Source organism: Elaeis guineensis, chromosome 7, assembly GCF_000442705.2.
Source record: "Elaeis guineensis isolate ETL-2024a chromosome 7, EG11, whole genome shotgun sequence".
NCBI lineage: Eukaryota > Viridiplantae > Streptophyta > Magnoliopsida > Arecales > Arecaceae > Elaeis > Elaeis guineensis.
The window spans coordinates 74,497,739-74,518,951 of NC_025999.2; the positions used below are offsets into that span (position 1 = coordinate 74,497,739).

At 36.1% G+C, this 21,213-nt stretch overlaps 1 protein-coding gene across 4 annotated transcripts; it reads left to right on the forward strand.

The window, feature by feature from the left end:
• The first annotated feature begins 1,672 nt into the window (after positions 1-1,672).
• LOC105048904 (splicing factor-like protein 1) lies at positions 1,673-17,713 on the forward strand. 4 transcript variants are annotated; one of them, XR_012142883.1, is made up of 3 exons: positions 1,673-4,070; positions 16,055-17,021; positions 17,300-17,713. XR_012142883.1 is itself a non-coding variant. In XM_010928384.4 (2 exons), the coding sequence occupies exon 1, from the start codon at positions 1,763-1,765 to the stop codon at positions 4,031-4,033; it is 2,271 nt and encodes a 756-aa protein (XP_010926686.1). In that variant the 5' UTR covers positions 1,673-1,762; the 3' UTR covers positions 4,034-4,070; positions 16,055-17,713. The 4 variants fall into 4 exon arrangements, 2 of the variants coding, with proteins under 2 accessions (XP_010926686.1, XP_010926687.1); XR_012142884.1 differs by having other exon boundaries at positions 17,316-17,713; XM_010928384.4 differs by having other exon boundaries at positions 16,055-17,713.
• Positions 17,714-21,213: the final 3,500 nt, after the last annotated feature.

Genomic DNA, 21,213 nt, shown 5'->3' on the forward strand with positions numbered 1-21,213 from the left:
AAAAGAATAAAAAAAGAGGATAAATGATATTTATATAATATTTTTACAAGATTATCCTTTGATAAAAATATCACTATTATTAATTTATAATACTTATTTATACTAAAAAAATATATAAATTTATAATCATTATAATCTATAATTATAAAAATATTTATTTTTTATTTAATTTAATTTATTAAATAATTTTATAAATTAAATATTAATTAATCATATATTAATTTTATAATTAATTGATAATTTATTTTAAATAGATAATTAATATTATATAAATAATTAATTAAAAATATTAAATAAAAATAAAAAATAGAAGATAATTTTAATTATTTAATTATAATTATCAAAATTATGTACTAAAATTAAATAATTAGTAATAAAATTTAATAGTACATGATTAATAGTATATATATATAATATGAATAAAAAAGTGAAGCAATATTATAGTTTCGTCAAAAAATTAATGAAAGATAATTTTGTCAATGTAAAAATCTATCCATCAATGCTCATCCATTCTTCTTTACATCTTCTCAATTTAGAAAAATGTAAATTAGTGGATCAAGATAGATGAACAATCTCTCTTTTTTTCATCCATCCTTCTTATAACTTTTTGAATCAAATGGTGGATGGAGGCTATTCATTCTTCCAATCTTATCCATCCATCCTCTTATGACTCCAACCAAATATAGGACTAGAGTAGTAGTGGATGTTCTTTGGAAAGCTCTCAACGAATGCTTATTCATTTCTCCTTTATTTTTTTTTATTTTCTTCATCTATTTTTATCCTCTAATTAATTTGAAGCCTTTAATGCCATCAAAATTGCCTAAAACATCTTTCTTGGCCAACGAAAGGATGAAACTAGCCATTGGAGTGAGAAAATTCTATTAGAAATTTGTAAAAAAAAATAGCCGTTTAAAGTGTCGAATGTAAAAAAGTCAACCATGCTCTTCAGAGGTCGATTTGTAAACTTCAGGAGTCAACTTATTTTCTATTCAGATCGGCTCGAAAAATTATCAATTTTGGTATCCTCTATCTTTTGTTCAGGATCATTTTAGAATCGATTTGGTTGATCTTAAGGTTTACTAATGCTCGGTAAGAATCGGTTCTTAAACTATTGGGTTGATTCTTAGAGAGATTGTTTTTCAAAATTTTTTATCTTTCATTTAAAATTATTTTGGAGTCCGACTTGGTTGAACCAAAGGTCAACTTACAAAAATATTCTAATTTATTTTGATGTGTCAGAGTTGACTCGTGATTTATTATTGAGTTCTGTAAATCTAAAATTTAAAATTTTATCATAAATTTCTTTTGACTCGGGTGTTTTGAGTAGATCCATTCTCTATTTGATTAAATCATTTTAAGCTCATTTTAACCTCCTATAACCAACTTCAAATATTCAATAAGTAGATTTGTACTCAATATTTTGTATCATCAAAATTAAATTTTTGGATCAATAAGTATGAAAATAAAAATATGAGGCATTAATATATATATATATAATTCTAGCGACGCAAAGGTGCATAGCTCGTCCAGCAGCCTGTTCAATCTCACGTGCGTCCGCGTTATATCTTCCTCCGGCGAGAGTCAACGTTCAAAACACGATTCATCTTAGCCGTCCATTATCAATTGTACAGTCATAACCCGGCACCGCCTCAAGGCTTCCATCCCTTATTTTATACCTCTCCCAGGACCACCTCTTCCTACCCTCGACGCCGCTCCCCTCCTCTCCTAATCCTCTTCCAATCTCTTTCTCTATCTCCATCTAATGGAGGAAGCCGCCATATCTTCTTCGTCCGCGCAATTCGAAATCCTACCTCCGCCCCCTTTAGATTCCGATAAACCTCCTCCACCACCACCGGAAACCCTAGATCCCGGACTTCATCCGCCGCCGCCCCCAGAAACCCTAATGGAGCCAAAGAATTCGGAGACCGACGGCCAGGTTCCGGCCGTATCGAAGCCAGGGGGCTCCGAGAGGCCGCCGCCGATCTTTGAGAATGGCCTCGCCTTCACCCACAGCGGCACCGACAAGGACTGCTCCGGTGGTGAGGAGGACGCCAGCAGCCGCCGCCGCCGGCGCAGCCGGTGGGACCCTCCGGCGGAGTCCGACCAGAATAGCGACGCCTCCTCCAGCAGCCGGAAGAGGAAGTCCCGTTGGGCGGAGGAGGAGCCCCAGGCCCTCATCCAGCTTCCTGATTTCATGAAGGACTTCACCGCCGATCTTGACCCCGAGGTCCAGGCCCTAAACGTGCGGCTTCTCGATGTAAACCGCCGTCTCCAGTCCAATTTGCCCCTCGATGACCGCCCGGAGGGTGCACGATCGCCTTCCCCTGAGCCCATCTATGACAACATGGGCATCCGGATCAATACAAGGGAGTACCGCGCTCGTGAGCGTCTCAACAAAGAAAGGCAGGAGATCATCTCCCAGCTCATCCAGCGCAACCCGGCGTTCCGGCCACCGCCCGACTACCGCCCTCCCAAGCTCCAGAAGAAGCTGTACATCCCCATGAAGGAGTACCCTGGCTACAACTTCATAGGCCTCATCATCGGGCCGAGAGGGAATACACAGAAGAGGATGGAGAAGGAGACTGGTGCCAAGATCGTGATCCGGGGAAAAGGTTCGATTAAAGAAGGAAAAATACCTCAAAAGAGGGACGCGAAGCCGGACCCCGTGGAGAATGAGGACTTGCATGTGTTGGTGGAAGCTGAGACACAGGAGTCTCTCGATGCAGCTTGTGCTATGGTGGAGAAGCTCCTGCAGCCAGTGGACGAAACGCTGAATGAGCACAAGAGACAGCAACTGAGGGAGCTCGCGGCCCTCAATGGAACCATCAGGGATGAGGAGTTCTGTCGGCTGTGTGGCGAGCCTGGGCACAGGCAGTATGCTTGCCCCTCCCGTACCACCACGTTTAAGAGTGATGTTCTCTGCAAAATTTGTGGGGATGGAGGGCATCCCACCATTGACTGCCCCATGAAGGGAACGGGAAAGAAGATGGATGATGAGTACCAGAATTTCTTGGCTGAATTGGGTGGGGCTGCCCCGGAGTCGTTCACCAAACAAAGCTCGGCCTTGCCCATTCTTGGATCAAATAGTTCTGGGAGCAATCCTCCTTGGGCTAGCGGTAGCAATGCTGGAGGCACACAAGCCAATGGAATCAAGAAGGAATATGATGAGACGAATTTATATATCGGGTACCTACCACCTACTCTTGATGATGATGGTCTGATCAGATTGTTCTCGTCTTTTGGTGATATCGTGATGGCCAAAGTTATCAAGGACCGGAATACTGGATTGAGCAAAGGTTATGGTTTTGTAAAGTATTCTGATGTGTCTATGGCTCAACAGGCAATAGCTAGTATGAATGGGTACAATCTGGAGGGGAGAGTAATAGCTGTGAGAGTGGCTGGTAAACCACCACAGCCTGCTGTGCCCCCTGGTCCTCCGGCTCCTCCAGCACCAAGCTACCATGTTCCAAATGCATCAACTGGTGGATACCCTCCTCAGCAGTATATGCCTCCCCCACCGCCGGGAAGTTATGCTCCAGTCCCATGGGGACCCCCAGTTCCACATCCATATGCTTCTTATCCTCCCCCACCGCCCCCTGGTTCTAGCATGTACACTCCAGTTACCCCATTTGGAGTGCAGTATCCCCTTCCACAGCAGACTGTTCCTCCTGGTGCACCACCTCAGACCGTGCCTTCCAGCGAAGCAATGCAGAATTTTCCTCCTGGGGTGCAACCACAGAGTAGTAATACAGGAACCGCACCTGTATTGAGCAGCATGTATGGTGATTCAGTATCAGGAGTGGCTCCATCTGCTCCTCCACCTGCATATCCACCGTCTTCTTTGGGATATCCATCTTACTATGCTCCAATTCCACCACCTGTACCACCTCCTAGTGTTGATCCCTCACAGAGCATTGGAAATGTACCATGGGCCCTGAATCCATCAGCATCTCAGCCTGCATCATCTGCAGAACAATCGAGCACTTATGGTGGAGATACTGAGTATGAGAAGTTCATGTCAGAGATAAAGTGATGCCGATCGGTCTTTCATATGATATGGGTATTGCAAGGTAAGTTTTCAACACTCAAACGTACGTAGACTGATGTAAATTCCAGGGCTTGTTATTACCAATCAGAGTTGTTGCAGAAATTGTCTGATTTGATACTAGTTTCTGGCACTACACTTCATGGGTTACAGCATTTATTATTGAGAGAGTCATATTTTTCACTAAATGATTCTTCCATATAATGTTTTAACTAATAAATTGTAAAATATAAAATAAGTTTCTTGTATAAACCCCTAAAAGCTCCTTGTTTTTAATAACTGAATAAATTGTATTTTCCAAAACTAAACATTTGGTTTCAGTATTTTCATTTCATGTCCTACTTGTTGTTATAACATACATGGCAATGCCCTTGGCCCAAGTTACTGGGATTCATGCCCATGTTTAGAAAGTGTGATCGAATTAAATATTGTTAACCTTGGACTGCCTAAAAACACACTATTCGTAAATATTTAACAATTGAGTATATGACCTTGCCATTTTGTTCGTCATGACCAACCATTTGCAATGTGCTAAGTCATATATATCTTTGTCATTGTAACTAGCTGCTTGAATTTTGTCTGCTGTCAATGACCATATCCAATTCACCTTTATGACTGGTAGCAGGGTCTAATATGTATACTCATTTTATAAGAAGTAATTTCTATTTTGTTATCTTGTCGATGTCGCCATGCAACATATGAATTTCCTCATGCCTACGTGTGAGTACCATATAGCATGAACACTTGGATCATGGTTACAATCATTTACTCTACCATCTAGACCTACTCTGTTGGTAGTAGTGGAAAAACTTTAGTGCAAATCTATTTTCAAAGATACACCATGAACTATTTAATTCTATGTGAAGATGAGAGAATCACAAAGGTTACGTATGTTATGCAGTGTAACGAAGGTGTTGAGATATGCCACTATCGATACAAAAATTCCAAATAGTTTATACAACTAATCAAAATTATTCAAACACGACAAGGCAAAGCATTACATGCTCAAGCATGCTATGATGAGAGAGGTTGATGGTGCATTATTATAGCTAGGATATCTGGTTGGGATTCTAAATCACCACTAACTTTTAAAACTAATAATATATCTGGTTTATATTTGTGAACATACAAAAATAAAGATGACCTGTAAGAAGTCCTATAGGAAAGAGTTGTTGGGATTTTATAGTTTCATGCATGTAAAATTTTTCAAAAATAAGTACGCAGTAAAAATTAAAAATTCAGATTAAATCTAATTTAATTTAAGCATGCATAAAATCAAATCTTAAAATCATACAACAAGATCTACATATATGAGATAGGATTCGGATAGAAAAATCAAGTAGAGAAAAATAAATAGAGAAGATCTAATCTTCATATCTTGGCGTGGATCGATCTACATCGCGAATCGATGATCGTGGATATCTTCCGAAAATCTCTTAAAGTTGCACAAGCGTCCGGCCTCTACGGATATCCACACGAGATCTCGATCTGATTAGAAGCTTTTTGATCTCACCGAGATGTTAGCTCTCTTGCAGAGATCGCATTTTGACGGTTGAAATTTTTTTTTTCTCTCAAGATCCTCTTAGAGAAGAAGAAGAACATAGGAGGATGAAGATCTCTATGTTAAAGATCATGAGAAGAATACTTTCTTTTCTTTCTTCCTAAAATCTATGCACAAAATCTCTATGCTAGAGATCTAAGAAAATATGTCCAACTCTTGGACAAAGGGGAGAGAAAAAATTCATGTCCAAAATTTGGACAAAAGAGGAAGAGAGAAGACCCTAACAACCAACCTTTGGTTGTTGGTAAGAAAAAAAAGATAAGGGCCAACAAACCTCACGCCAACCCCTTGATGCCGCACCCTCTCTTCTCCAAATTTTCTCATGCACCTCCCTTGGTTCGGCATCCCAAAAATCTGATCTTTATTAGCATAGCATCCGCCCCTCTTATCTCTTGTTTAAATAGGATTAGTTAGGGCTTTTGGTTGAGAGTCTATGTTACCTTGGACTCTATATTTATGCCGCCCCTTATCCTTTTTGCGCCCCCATATCCCACGATGAGATAGCATTAGTGTGAACTCTTTTCATGCTGTTTCTTTCTCTAGGACGTGGAGGAAAAATTGGCGCAAAACAAAGTGGGACCTGGGGCTTCCATAATGTGGTGCAAGGGAAGGAATCCTAGATCGTTAGGACTCTTTTTTAGGTGGCTTATTTAAACCAAATCAATCTTAATCTGATTAGAAATTGATTTGATCCAAGTAGATCGAAATCTTAATCTGATTAGGAGTCCAATCTATCTAGATTAAAACTTAATTTAATTAGAAATTAGATGGCATCCAAATTCTAATCAAATTAGGAATTGTTCTCCCATGCAATTGGGTTATCTCATAGCCAAATTAGGTTTAATCAAATCAAACTTTAGGCAAGCCAAATTGAATTTCATTCAATTAGACTTGATCCAAGCCTCATTGCTCAATCAAATTGAGTCAATTAGCAATTCAATTACTAATTAATCCTTCTATAACTCACTAATTCTTTAATGGGTTACTTAGTTGCAACTTTTACATGGGATTAACGATCAATCACATTGATCATTAAATCCAATTGCGATTCATAATCGCAACTTAATCATCTGATCAATCAAAAATTTCTTTGTGTGACCCTATAGGCTCTATTCTGATTAGTAATGAGATATATTGTGATCCCTATCATAATATCATCGAAACTCTTTTCGATGGATTAAAATCATTCTAATTCTATCCATCAAGGATCATCGATCATCAAGATGATGCTCGTGGGTCTCACAATCCATCCGTGACATCTAACAGTATGTAGTAGTAATTCAGTAAAATAAAAAGTGATGAATCTTTAGGTACAATTAACGTATGATACAGTCCTTCTATCGTGACTCCTGACAGATGGCATGTCATGGATAAATCGTCAAATCTCAATATCGGTTATATGATATATTCAATTAGCTCGAGTCCATCTGTGATTCTCATGGAAACTCTTTTTCATCAATCACATTATTATGGCCATAAACTTTGAGGACTCAGCCTCTCAAATCTCACAGGACTACTTGCTTCCGGTAGGATCGATGGATCCCATCTAAATGCACATCCTACTCCTATAGTGGATCAACTATCACCAACATCCACTACAAGGACTCATTCAATATTTATGTGTAGTCAAACTCTAGCAGTCTTACTGCGAGCAGTTGTAGCATCGCAAGTTAAAGGATCAATCACACAACTACAGCATCGAAAAAATCACTAACGAGTGAGCAGACATCCATGTGACTTCTTGTGTTGGTCACACTTAATGCCAGTTATTCTTTAACAACTACCTGCACTCTTGCTCCAATATCACTACACCGTAGATTCGAGACTAATCTGTCCGAAAGAAGCAATCCGTGCATCAGTCTATCTGGATCAATCACCATCTCGTGATGATCCTATGATTAGAAGCAATTTAGAAATTAATTATCAATGACACATGTCTCAAATTCTCAACAGTGTCATTATCTTGTTAATCCTTTGGATGATTCATGGATACATAAAATATGAATGGTGATATAACTATCCATTAAGTATAAAATCATGTCCTAAAAATATGATATGCATCAGTCAATATTGGCTTATAGGGCATACATCTGACAATCTCTCACTTGCACTAAAGTCAATCTGTCATATACCAAATTTCATCTGCTCAAGACAGGCTTTAGTCTTCGGCTAGCTAAGTGACTTACCAGTGAGTCTACCACATTTCATGTGGAGTCTGCTCTCTGCATCTCTATATATTTTTACTTGAGGTAGTCGCGTGTACTGTTGCTCTATGTGCTTGGATTTTTTATGAGACTTTGACTCCTTAGCAAGGGCTATGGTGCCACTGTCTTTGCAATATAGTGTTATGGCATCTGATGGCATGACATCCAGTTCGGTAACTAACATTAGAATCAGAATGTATCCTATACATTTACAATGTACTCAGCTTCCATCGATTGGTTGCTTGGAATCCTTTCAAGATATCGAACCATGATTACACAAGAACACACTCCTTGATGTAGACACTCTACCATCAACATCAAACATAAAGTTTGAATTGGTGTATTTTCCCACTCCTAGCTCTGATCCTTCTCCAAAATTCAAGAACAAATCTTTAGTTCTTTTCAAGTACTTAAATTTTTTTTTACAGTAATCTAACACTTCTAGTCTGGATTCGACTGATATCTACTCGTGACATTCACAGCAATAATTATATTAAATCGAGTACATAACATGACATACTTCTATACTCAAGAGGGTAGCAGACCTCTCTTAGAGGTTTTTATGCTGAACCATTTCAGCATCTACTCTCTGTACTTTTCTGTAAAAACCTAAGCATCTATTTGGATCTATCTCTATAGATCTTTATGTTCCCAGAATATAAGATGTATGCCCTAGGTCTTTCATGGAGAATTCTATATACAACTACATTTTAACCGATGTCAGTATGGGACAATCTCAATCAGGAGGATGTCATCCACTTACATTACGGAGAACGTGACAGCACTCCCATTGATCTTTATATAAACATATAATTTTTTCTCGTTCTTTATCAAACAATTTGATTACATCATTGAAATGAATGTTCTGACTCCGAGATTCTTGCAAATTTTGTGATCTCTATTACAGAAAGTGAAATTCAAAGGCTACTCCATACAGATATCTTTTCAAAATATCTAATCAAGAAAGCTATTTCACATCCCATTCTCGGAGTTGGTGTCTAACATCGTCTCGTTATAAGTTTTGGGATCATCTCTATGTTTCCTATCTCCCATGAGAAACACTTTTCTTTACATCTTCTGTTAAGCATATCTAAGTACTTTTGAAGAGGATGAGAGATCCTACTATATCTACGAGGTGGAAGAGGTACATACATGTACTGGCTCATCATGAATAGGTTCTTTAGGTTCTATGACTCGTTGTTCTTCAGAGATACTCTATTCGAGCTTAACTTTCCTCCCACTACCTCATTTTGGATAAACCATTTCCAAGAAGATGGCTTGACGGGTCACAATCACATTGTGATCTTTTAAGAAGAAAAAGGAGTATCCCAAATTCTTTTAGGATATGCTATGAAATGAGCTTTATAGATCTAGTCTCTAACATGTCTGCCTGCTATCCTTGACATCGGCTAGACATCCCCAAATCTTGAAATAACTAAGACTTGGTTTCTTACCATGTCATATCCAATACGGTGTAATAGGAATGGATTTAGAAAAAATAATATTCAATAGGTAAATTTCAAAAATAAAATGTCCCTAAAGAAAGAAAGATAAATCATTGAAGTTCATCATGGACTGGAACATATCTCATATAGTCCCATTCTTCCTCTTAAATACCTCGTTGAGCTGAGGTTTACTAGGAGGGGTTCACTATGAAAATATGTCATTTTTATGAGATAGTCGAGAAATTTTTTATTTTGGTATTGCATCCTTGAACTAATCGAAGTATTTTTAGAAATTTTTCGGTTTATTTCTTTACTTCATATCTGAATTTTTTGAATTTTTTAAAGCCTCAAATTTGTATCACATATATATACCCATACCATGACTGATCATCAATAAAAGTAACAAAGTAGAGACAATCTCCCTTGGCTAGTACATTAAATAGGCTGCACACATAAATGTGTACCAGGATAAGTATCTCAATGGTCCTTTTCTTGTTGTTCCACAATAGTAGCTTGATTATTTTTTCTTAAAGAGATAATGTATAGACTAGATGACTCAATAGTCAATGAGCCCAAAAGTCCATGTTTCTCCAGTCTGTTAATAATTTCTTCTCCTATATGATCTAGCCTAAAGTACCACATATACTTCAGATTTATCTCAACACTGGATCTTTCAGATCCAATGGCATTCATTGCTCGCTCAATTAAGTTCACAGATGCATCACCATGCAAATGATAGAGACTGTCTCTAAGAACTAAATCCAAACGGTAGTCGCAAAGGATAGATGTCCATGGCCACAGTAGCAATTCTTGTCCTATTGCCAACTTTAAAGATTACTTCATCTTCCCTCAACCCTCTATTTTTTCTTAGACTCTACAATAAAGTGCATAAAAAGTACTAGAGTCTAATACTTAACTGGGAGAAGAAGAAACTGTAATGACAGTATCGAGCAATTTTGACATGCCTTCTTAAGGTGTATTTTTGTTTCTTTAGGCTCTCCAGGTATGTACTTTTGAACTTTTCAAGGTCCCTTAGTTACCAACATATTGATCAATTCAGATAAAGTGCCATCATGGTCATTCATATGGTAGTTTATCATAAACTACCCATACAAACTAAGAAGGGATTGCAGGATCCAATTCACAAACAATTTCTTGTGCATGGTCATGTCGAGTTTTTGAAGCTCCTTAATGTCCTTGAGCATTATCAAATAGTGATCATCGACTGACTGTCCATCGCGTATTTTATGCGCTGTGCAACTCTGATCATCTCACAACACATAAATAAATCAACATGTCGTTGGCAGTATACATATGCTCATGCATATGTTGGAGTTCATCTGATATGAACGCCAACATATAGTACCTATCTTTATTGTCATTGTCCATCCACTTATCAAGTATAGCTCGTTGACTTTGAGTTGGACAGACTGATAACATTGGAATAACCTGATAAAGAACATAGCTTAATTTTTTAAAACTAAGAATGATTCTTAGATTTTTGAGTCAGTTTATGTAATTAATTTCGGTTAAACGGTTGATAACTAAGATTCGAGTTAGAGGATTGGAAGTTGACACAATAAGCAACAGAGAGTAAAGATTCTAGTTACATGTTTGTACTTGTTTTATAATTTGCTCTAAGAATTTTTAGATGCAAACAGGCTCCCATTATTTTTTCAAATCTCTCACATTTTTCGGATGGAGAAACGAAAATCCTAGTGCGACAACTAGATTTTTAGTGGATACTGCGATCCCACTAATGTCGTATACCTCATCTAACAGTTATTGGTAACACGCACATCGATGCATGAATAACTCTTTGCTCAGATGCTTCTCTAAGCATGTTGCAGCGACTTGGTCTCCAAGTCATGTGAGCTCATTTAACAATTATTGTTCACACTCTTTAGTTAAGTCAGACTTACTGTTCACAAGTAGGTGCAAAGCCATCATTGAGTTCCTCACCTAACAGTTATTGGGTTCAATCCCATTTTTATCTGGAGTAACTCTTTATTAATAGAATGGTTACGTGTTTTCGATGCAACTGAACCACTGTGACCAGCCATGAACAATCAATACTGGTAGCACATCCGTACATCTACAATGGTGGAAGACCACTAGACTTAATATTTATGGGGAGGTTTAAATTTAGGTCTAATATAATCAGTCATCACATGGCTGATCTAATTGGCATAGGCTAAACCAAAACATCAAGCGACCACATTCAAAACTTAATCTTCTAAATTGATCAGGTAAGTGGAGATCAGTGGGGGTTCTCTGTTATTTTTCTTAAATACCAATAAATTGGCTAGATCAGCGAACGGAACTAATTAAAGAACCATCTTTCAATTACTTGCCTTAGACATCAATAGGTCGATTGGTTCAAATAAATTAGCTTAGGCGAATCAGGCTCGAGCCACATAGCCGAATTAGGTCCTTGAGTTAATCGATTCTACATATGGGTGTCAATCGATTCGATCAACAACGATTGTATGATCTTAAGCTCTATTGATCTAATTCTAATCAACATTTGACTCGGTTTGATCAACTACTAAATCGATTTTGACCTATTATGATCAAATCAGAAATTTTAGGTATAATCCAATTACATGACTTAATTTGATCTACCCATGACCTATCCCTCATGCACAAATACTAATTTTAGATCTTAAATTTAAATTTTCAGATCTAAATTCTTTGCATGAAAGTAAGTTTTGGATCTCGAAATACTTTTCAGATTATGCATACAATCATATATCATATATATGAATTAAATTTAGATCATAGAAACTAATTTCAGACCTAAGCATACTTTCATTTATCATATATACGAATGAAAATAGATCTCGAAACTCTTTTTATATCTAAACAATAAAACATGTATCATATATATGAAGAAAAATCAGATTTAAAATTTTGTTTTAATCAGAAATTTTTAATATCGTTCTAGGATAACTATACAACATAACAAGTTATGCCAGGACAACCTTATGTCAGAACGATATCAAAAATTTTTAGATTTAAAAATTTTTTCTACAGATTTCAGATCTAAATCCTAATTTCATGCATATGATGTGGCTCTAATACCATTGTTGGGATTTTATGGTTTCATGCATGCAAAATTTTTCAAGACGTAAGTGCAGCAAAAATTTAAAAAAATTCAGATTAAATCTAATTTAATCTAAGCATGCATAAGATCAAATCTTAAAACCATACAATAAGATCTACATATGTGATAGGATTCAGATACAGAAATCAAATAGAGAAGAATAAATAGAGAAGATCTAATCTTCATACCTTAACGTGGATCAATATACACCGCGAACCGATGATCGTGGATGTCTTCCGAAGGTTTCTTGAAGCCGCACAAGCGTCCAACCTCTATGGGTATCCACATAGGGCCTTAATCTGATCAGAAGCTTATTAATTTCATCGGAGTGCTAGCTCCCTTGTAAAGATCGCATCTTGACGGTTGAAAACTCTTTTTTTTTCTCAAGATCCTTTTAGAGGAGAAAAAAATAAGAAGATGAAAATCTCTATGCTAGAGATTGTGAGAAGAGCACTTTCTTCTCTCTTTCTAAAACTCATGCATAAAATTTCTACGCTAGAGGTTTAAGAAAACATGTTCAACTCTTGGACAAAAGAGAGAAAAATCCATGTCTAAAATTTGGACAAAAGATGGAGAGAGAAGACCCTAACAACCAATCTTTGGTTGTTGGTAAGAAAGAAAGGATAAGAGCCAACAAACCTCACGCCAACCCCTTGATGCCGCGCCCTCTCTTTTCCAAATTTTCTCACGCACCTCCCTTGGTTTGGCGTTTCTAAAATCTGATCTCTATCAGCATAGCATCCGCTCCTCTTATCCCTTGTTTAAATAGGATTAGTTAGGGCCTTTGGTTGAGAGTTCATGTTACCTTGGACACTAGATTTGTGTCGCACCTTATCCTTTTTGTGCCCCCATATCCCATAGTGAGATAGCATTAGCGTGAACTCTTTTCATGTTGTTTCTTTCTCTAGGACATGGAGGAAAAATTGGCACAAAACAAAGTAGGGTGTGAGGCTTCCATAATGTGGCGCAAGGGAAGAAATCCTAGACCATTAGGACTCTTCTTTAGGTGGCTTATTTAAACTAAATCAATTCTAATCTGATTATGAATTGATTTGACTCAAATAGATCGAAATCCTAATCTGATTAGGAGCCCAATCTATTTAGATTAAAATTTAATCTGATTAGAAATTAGATGGCACCCAAATTCTAATCAAATTAAGAATTATTCTTCCATGCAATTGGATTATCTCATAATTCAATTAGGTTTGATCAAATCAAACCTTAGACAAGCCAAATTGAATATCATTCAATTAGAGTTAATCCAAGTCTCATTGCTTTATCAAATTGAGTCAATTAGCAATGCAATTGCTAATTAATCCTCCTATAACTTACTCTTTAGTGGGTTACTTAATTACAACTTTTGTATTAGATAAACGATCAATTACATTGATTATTAAATTCAATTGCGATTCATAATCGTAACTCAACCATCTGATCAGTCAAAAATCTCTGTGTGTGATCCCATAGGCTCTATTCTGACTGGTAGTGAGATATATTGTGATCTCCATCATAATATCATCGAAATTTTTTTTAATAGGTTGAAATCATTCCAACACTATCCATCAAGGATCATCGATCATCAAGATGATGCTCGTGGGTCTCACAATCCACCAGTGACACCTAGCAGTATGTAGTGGCAATCCAACAGAATAAAAAGTAATGAACCTCTAGATGCAGTTAATGTATGATACAGTCCCTCTATCGTGAGTCCCGATCAGATAGCAGGTCATAGATAAATTGTCAAACCTCAATATCGGTTATATGATAAATTCAATTAGCTCGAATCCGTCAGTGATTTTCATGAAATTTTTTTTCCATCAATCATATTGCTATGGCCATAGACTTTAAAGATTCAACCTCTCAAATCTCATAGGATTACTCTTTTCTGCTAGAATCGATAGATCCCATCTAGATGTGTCCTCTACTCCTACAGTGGATCAACTATCGCCAACATCTACTATATTGACTCATTGAGTCAATGTTTATGTATAGTCAAACTCCAGCGGTCTCACTCCGAGCAGTTGTGGCACCGCAGATCAAAAGATCAGTCACACAACTGCAGCATCGAGAAAGTCACTAACGAGTGAGCAGAGATCCATGTGACTTCTTATGTTAGTCACGCTCAGTGCTAGTTGTTCTCTAACAACCACCTGCACTCTCGCTCTAGTATCGCTGCACCGCAGACTCGAGACTCATCTGTCTAGAGAAAGCGATCCGTGCATCGATCTAATCGAATCAATCACTGTCTCCATGATGATCTTATGATCAGGTGCAATTTAGGAATTAATCATCAATGACGTATGTCTCAAATTTTTAACTCTTTGAGAATATGTATCATCATCTTGTTAATCTCTTCGATGATTTATGGACACATAAAACATGAATGGTAATATAATTGCCCATTAAGTACAAAATCATGTCCTAGAAATATAATATGCGTCAGATAAGATTAGCTTCTAGGACATACATCCAACAAGAGTATGTTAAATGATAGTTGATAGGTGAGATTTGATCTGATCAGCTTGGATCAAGTAAAAACCAGATCCATGTTGTTATGCTTCTCTCTTAGCCTCTTTGTAGAGAGACTTGTCTTATTTGAAATGGGAAAGGCTGGAGAAAGAGCACTTAGGAGGCATTTATGGCATCAGGATGTGAGAAATTGGAGAGAGTTGAGAGAATGCAAACTGAAAGACCCGCCCCCCTTCCTTCCTGTGCCAAAACATGCACATACTCTGTGTGTGTGTGTGTGTGAGAGAGAGAGAGAGAGAGTTTTGTTTTCGCCGGGGGGGGGGGGGGGGGGTTAGGATTATATGCTCTGGTGGCACATGCAATTTGCATGTATTGTATAGTGAAACTGCAATCAATTTTATATCTATCTGATGCATGGGTAACCAATCCTCAAAACCGGACTTTTCTCTCTAGGTTTCAGACATCCTTGATCATGATCCATGTTGTGGTTCCTTGATCCAACAAACATGACATTGACTCTACGCTGTTAGGATTCAAGTCCTGGTCCTGTATCCATATATTTTGTCCAGCTTGAAAGTAATCAAACGTGTAGTTTGAGAAATCTGGTCTGATTTAATGATCTTTATCTAATCCAAGTGGGTTGGTTATACACATGTAGGATCTATTGTGGAAGATTTGAGATGGATTGATATTGTGGAGAGTTGGTCCTATCAGATAGGGCAAGGTTATGCAAAGGAAGGGGCAGATCAGGTAGAGATGGATGGCTTGGGAGTATTGGAATTGGAACCTGGTCTGATCAGATGGGGAATTATGGAGAGAATGTAACTTCAACTTCAGTCCATGTAGATAATAGTGATGATAGGATTTTCACATGCCTTTTCCTGTAAGAGAAATGTGACAAGACCTGATACTCTGATATTGGTTTAACAAAAAAACTGAAATAGAAGTTTGGTCTATTGAAACAAAGAGGCTTTATGTATATCGTGATTTATTGTGCTAGTAGTCTAATACAAATGCCTTGCATTTGGTTCCTAACCTTCTATTTCAGCAGAGAATATCTCTCAGCTAATACCATATGGAGGCAAATGCTATGCCTTTGATTTTATTTTTCCATTCTTTCCCACTCCAATGATTACATTGTCTACTTGTCTTCATATTTGTTGTTGAATTTGTGTTTGGGAATTCTGGATTTAGGTTTTGATGATGATTGAATTGTTTTGGCAGGCTTGAGGTTTCTTGGAGCTAATGTGACCTGATTTATTTCCTGTTGCTATGACTTCAACTAGTTGGATGTTTGGAACTCACATCTTTAATCTTGCTCTAGTGTTATGATCATTGCAGTGATTGTTGGGCTAAAGAGCTGATCATATTTCATGGTATCCGTCAAAACTGCATAATAGGTTCGCTGCTCCTTAGCAATGCTATCGTCACCACAGGATTGGAGTTTTACGTCATGTAGACATCTGTGCATCCAAGATGTTGATCTCTTTTATATCTGTTTTCTTAGTAGAACTTGCTAGATGATCTGATTTCTAATGATTTTGTGCTGATTGATATATGGGACTAATCATTTGGTTTTTTCTTCTTGTGTTGCTTGCTTGGTATCTAATAGCTACATATGGCTTCAGTTTTTGTGATGACATTGTTTCTGTTTTCTACTCAACATGTTTGAGTTCATTGAAGCTGGCTGATGTTTGCCCTCAACGTTTAATGCAGGTCTTCCTGTCATTAGTGTGGGTATGCACTGTTTGAACTGTTTGGTATGGAATTACTTTAGGTGGTAATTAGTTATTGAAGATTTTGAGCTTCTGCCTATTTTAGATTGTTTGCCTAATGTACTTTCCAAGTTTCTATGACAGAGGAGAAGACTCATTACTTTGAGTTGTTAAGCAGTGGTTCATCAGGTAAGTCATGTGGTCGTAGACTCTGTCAGCTGAACTGGTAATTGCCAGGTCGTGACATCTCACAGTTTGTAGGTTTGCATTCATTTGTTCAGCATAAAATCCTAGTTAATTGTTCTAGACTGCAATTCTGTTGATCATGGTGTTTCTGAACATGCCATTTGCTGACCTTGCTTTCATAGTTGAGGCTAACTCATTGGGAGTGCAGAGACTGGTCCCATGCACTTTTGTGCCTTGTTGCGTTAGCATCAGTTGGATTTTCTCGTCTATTTTAAGAAGAAGCTGTTAAGGCATGTCTTTTCTTTCTATGCCTGCTTTATTCATATTTTTCTAACACCATTTACTATATTCAAATGAAAAACTGATTTTTCAAAATAACGTCCCTCAGATTGCATTGATGTCTGTCTCATAATTTGATAAGTGAAGGCTCAGTTTGTCAAATTTCTCAACTATAGATTAATTTTAAGTATTCCTATTATTTTTTCTATGTAGTATGCAATATGTGATGTAAAAAAAAAAAGTGTTGTTGCTAATTCAACCTCTCACTATCATGCAACTGACTTGGTAGTTTTAAGATCAACCAGAGCTGTACCATCTCAGCAAGCTCATGAAGTTTGATCCGTGCTAGCCTGGTGATCATACAAAGTGGAGCTTGCCAGGAGTTTGTGGCACCCAGCATACATTAAACAAGAGAACTGTTTATGTGTGAACTAGATAGGAACTTCCAGCTGTATATTGTGGTCATGTGCTTTTGGTGAATGACCACCCGTGTTGAAAGTAACGACTGGGTGGGGGGCTTAAAGATTAGTTGGTCTCGCACTAAAACAAACCAGGAAGCCTATCAATAACTTGTGTATATTTTTGAACTCCGACATCAAGTATTATGTTGAGGTAGATTGTAAAGATAACATTGTATTTTTAAACTGGCAAGAGGTAACACTTAAATCAACCAGGTTTGTAGAATAGAAGATTCCTATTATTATATTCGGCTTCATTGGAAGTAAAGATGATAGTTTTGTTCTCTATTTCATCTATCCGGCTATTAATTTTTAGCAAGTCTTGGGTTGCCGGAAGAAATTGTTATTTCAAGTTCATTTTCCTAATCTCTTGTGGGAGTAATTAAAATTCGATCGAGGTTTAGTAAGTATAGTATATTATTTTATAGGGGATTGTGTGAGCCTATCCTTGTATTTATTGATGACTAAAATTTCCTAGTTAGAAGGAGGGTGCAGGTATTCTTTTTTAAAATTATATATTAATTATTTTAACATTAACTGTTTCTTTCTGAAGTAGACTCCATTAGAACTTGGTACTTCCTTATCTTGGAAATTTCCTCACCCGTTCCAATAGATCTCCCCGCCTGCTGGCTAGGCTATGCTAGCTTGGCATCACAGCAGGTTATTAAGGTTGTGCAAGCATTTTCTTCTTAAAATGATGTTTCAGTTTTAACATTAAGTGCTTCTTTCTGAGATGTGGCTTAATTATTTTACAACATAGTTGACTTGTTTGTTTAAGGATTCTGCAACCAGTCACCCGCATTACGCGCTCCATTAGTGCCATTAGTGCCAAACCTGGTGGAGTAGGTGGTGTCAGTTGGGTCCAGCCATTGAGTTATGTATTCCCCGGTGAACTGGTCGGTGATGAATGGTGGGTGATCCATGGCCTTTTCCCTCTATGCAAATTGATGCGTATTATCTGTGTCGACCCCAAAATTTTTATTTTCATACACGTCTATATGACACATAATATATGCATAAATTTGTAACAAAACGTATCTTTGTGTGTTGGTTTGATGGTTTCCTTTGTTAGCCAAATTCAAAATATTCTAAAATCAACACAATTTTTCTTTGGTTTCAATGGACAGAGAGTTCTTGTAGCGTCAACCGGAAATTTTTATTTTAAAAATTTAAATTCAACATAATTTTTGTCCATCTATTTAATTGATGTGCAATTTTTTTGTACTCGTTTGAAATTTAAAAAAAAAATAAAATGTGAAATTTGAGATCCTTTTAATCGCTGCAAATTTGTCTTTTAGTGCATATCAAGGCATGTGTTTTATGCATTAGCTTGAATTTTTTTTCTTGAATGGATCAATATTGCTTGTGGCAAATAAATAATTACTCTTTTACGCGACATACTTTTGGATTTGAGACATTTGATGCATCATCCTCATTTACACGTAAATACATTGTATTCCTCCCTATCAATCCTTTGGCCCTAGTCATTGTCACTAGGATGATCTATATTCAATTACGCTCACACTAGTTAATGATTTGCATCTTTGTCGTTTCATTCTGCATCATAAAATCATTTGTTTAAGCACAAAGAATAGGTATTTTAATTTTGAAGAGGGAGAGCTGAGATCTTTATTGATTTACTAGTGCATGTTGGTTCATTTTTATTTTTAACAATAGACTAAATACATAAAATGGTTGCCAAAAACATAAAAATCAAAAAATACAGCCCATTGTCACAAGAAGCACAGTTTTAAAACCCAAAAACTTGACCCAGCTTTCAACTTATTTGATGCTAGAATATATTTTTTAGGACCAGGATGAATTAAACCTATTTTTTTCAAATATGGCATTGGTTGGCTCAATTACCGTATTGACTATTATTTAGACGTTAAATTCTATTGCCATGTAGCTATCTATGCATATTTTAAGAACCTGCATTCAATTCCTTTCTCATTCAACTTTTTGTTTTTGGATTAAGGACTATAGCTCTGCATCCTCAAACTTTAGTTTTCGTTCGGCTTTCTATTCTTCTAGAGCTCATATGGGATTGTATGACTTATTTTATTAGTAACTTTGTTTAATATACAATAAACTGTTAGCAAAGCTTTTTTGGAAAATCTAATTTTAACTAGAATTAAAAAGCATTACATTAACTGTTTTTATGAGCATCCTGTTTTTCCATTTTACCAAACTATTTTATTATGGTATATATGGTGTAGATATTCCTATACAATTTCAGTGAACTCAAAATAATTAGGGTTGTAGTATTCATTTCCACTATCAAATCTTAAATATTTAATAAATGTCCCGCTATACAATTTTACTTTAGATTTGTATGTTTTAAATTTTTATAGTACCTCATCTTTATAACACAAGAAATAAATATAATATTACATAGAGCAATTGTCTATAAATATTATGAAATAGTTCTTTCCTCCTCTAGTGGAAGTAGTATGTATCTCACATGTATCATTATATACAAGTTGAACCAATTTTGTGCATCTTTCAACAAAAAAAAAAAAATTGATAGTTTTAGTAAGCATACATGTTTTACATTCACCAACTTTTTTTTTTTTATCAAAGTATGAAATTAGGTCTAATTTAATCATGTCATGCATTCTTCTACAATTTATATACATCCTAAACAATTATGCCAGCAAATTTAATTTTAGCAACAATATTAAGCTGGAACATACTCTTATATATGTAGTGTTTCACTACAATGATACCACCCTTGGATGGAACAAACTTATATGCCTTAAACACTAATTTGAACCCACCAACCTTGGATGGAACAAACTTATATGCCTTAAACACTAATTTGAACCCAAATGTCTTAAGAAGACTATTAGGCATAAGTTTTTTTCAAATTTCTAGTATATAATAACATCATTAGGAGTAAAAATATTTTTAGAAATAAATTCAAGTTCCATAATTCCTTTTTCCTTAATTTGTGCTGGACAAGTTTTCTAGGTACAAAATACTTCTATCTTCTACTAGTTCATGGATCTTAAATAGACTATTATCCTTACATATATGTCTGGTTGTACCAAAATCAATCCACTGCCATCTGTTGTCTTCAATAATATTAATTTTTTATACCATTGCTACAAAGTTTCTCTTTGCTATTAGCACACTCTTTTTTTGAGAATACTACATTCTAGTACCCATATTTTCCATAATGAAAATAAGTACCATTTTTCTTCTTTTTTATTCTTGTGAATATTGACATATTGCTTGGCTCTCTTCTTTATGGGTTTGCTTGTCTAACCTTTCTCTAGCACATAGACTTTATGAGTATTTTGTTTCTCGTTTTCATCTTGTTTATAATACTCCTCAATACGGAGATGGTTAACTAAATTCTCAAAAGATTATATTCTTTTTTATGTTTTAGATTTCTTTAAAATCTTTCATGATGGAGGAAGTTTATTAATAATAAAGAACAAAATTATGGATTCATATATATATATATATATATATATATATATATATATATATATATATATATATATATATATATTAAGAATATGTTCTATTCAATGCAATTGTTCCATAGATGTATGACCAACCGTCTAACAATTATTAAATATGCTTAAAAGAAACTTCTTACTAGTTGTATTCTCTAACATGTATCTTTTTTTTTAATTTCTCCCAAAATTCTTTTATAGTAACAATGTTCTAATAGGTGTCAAAAAGAATATTAGACATTCCGTTTAGAATATGTCCTATTCATATTTAGTTATCA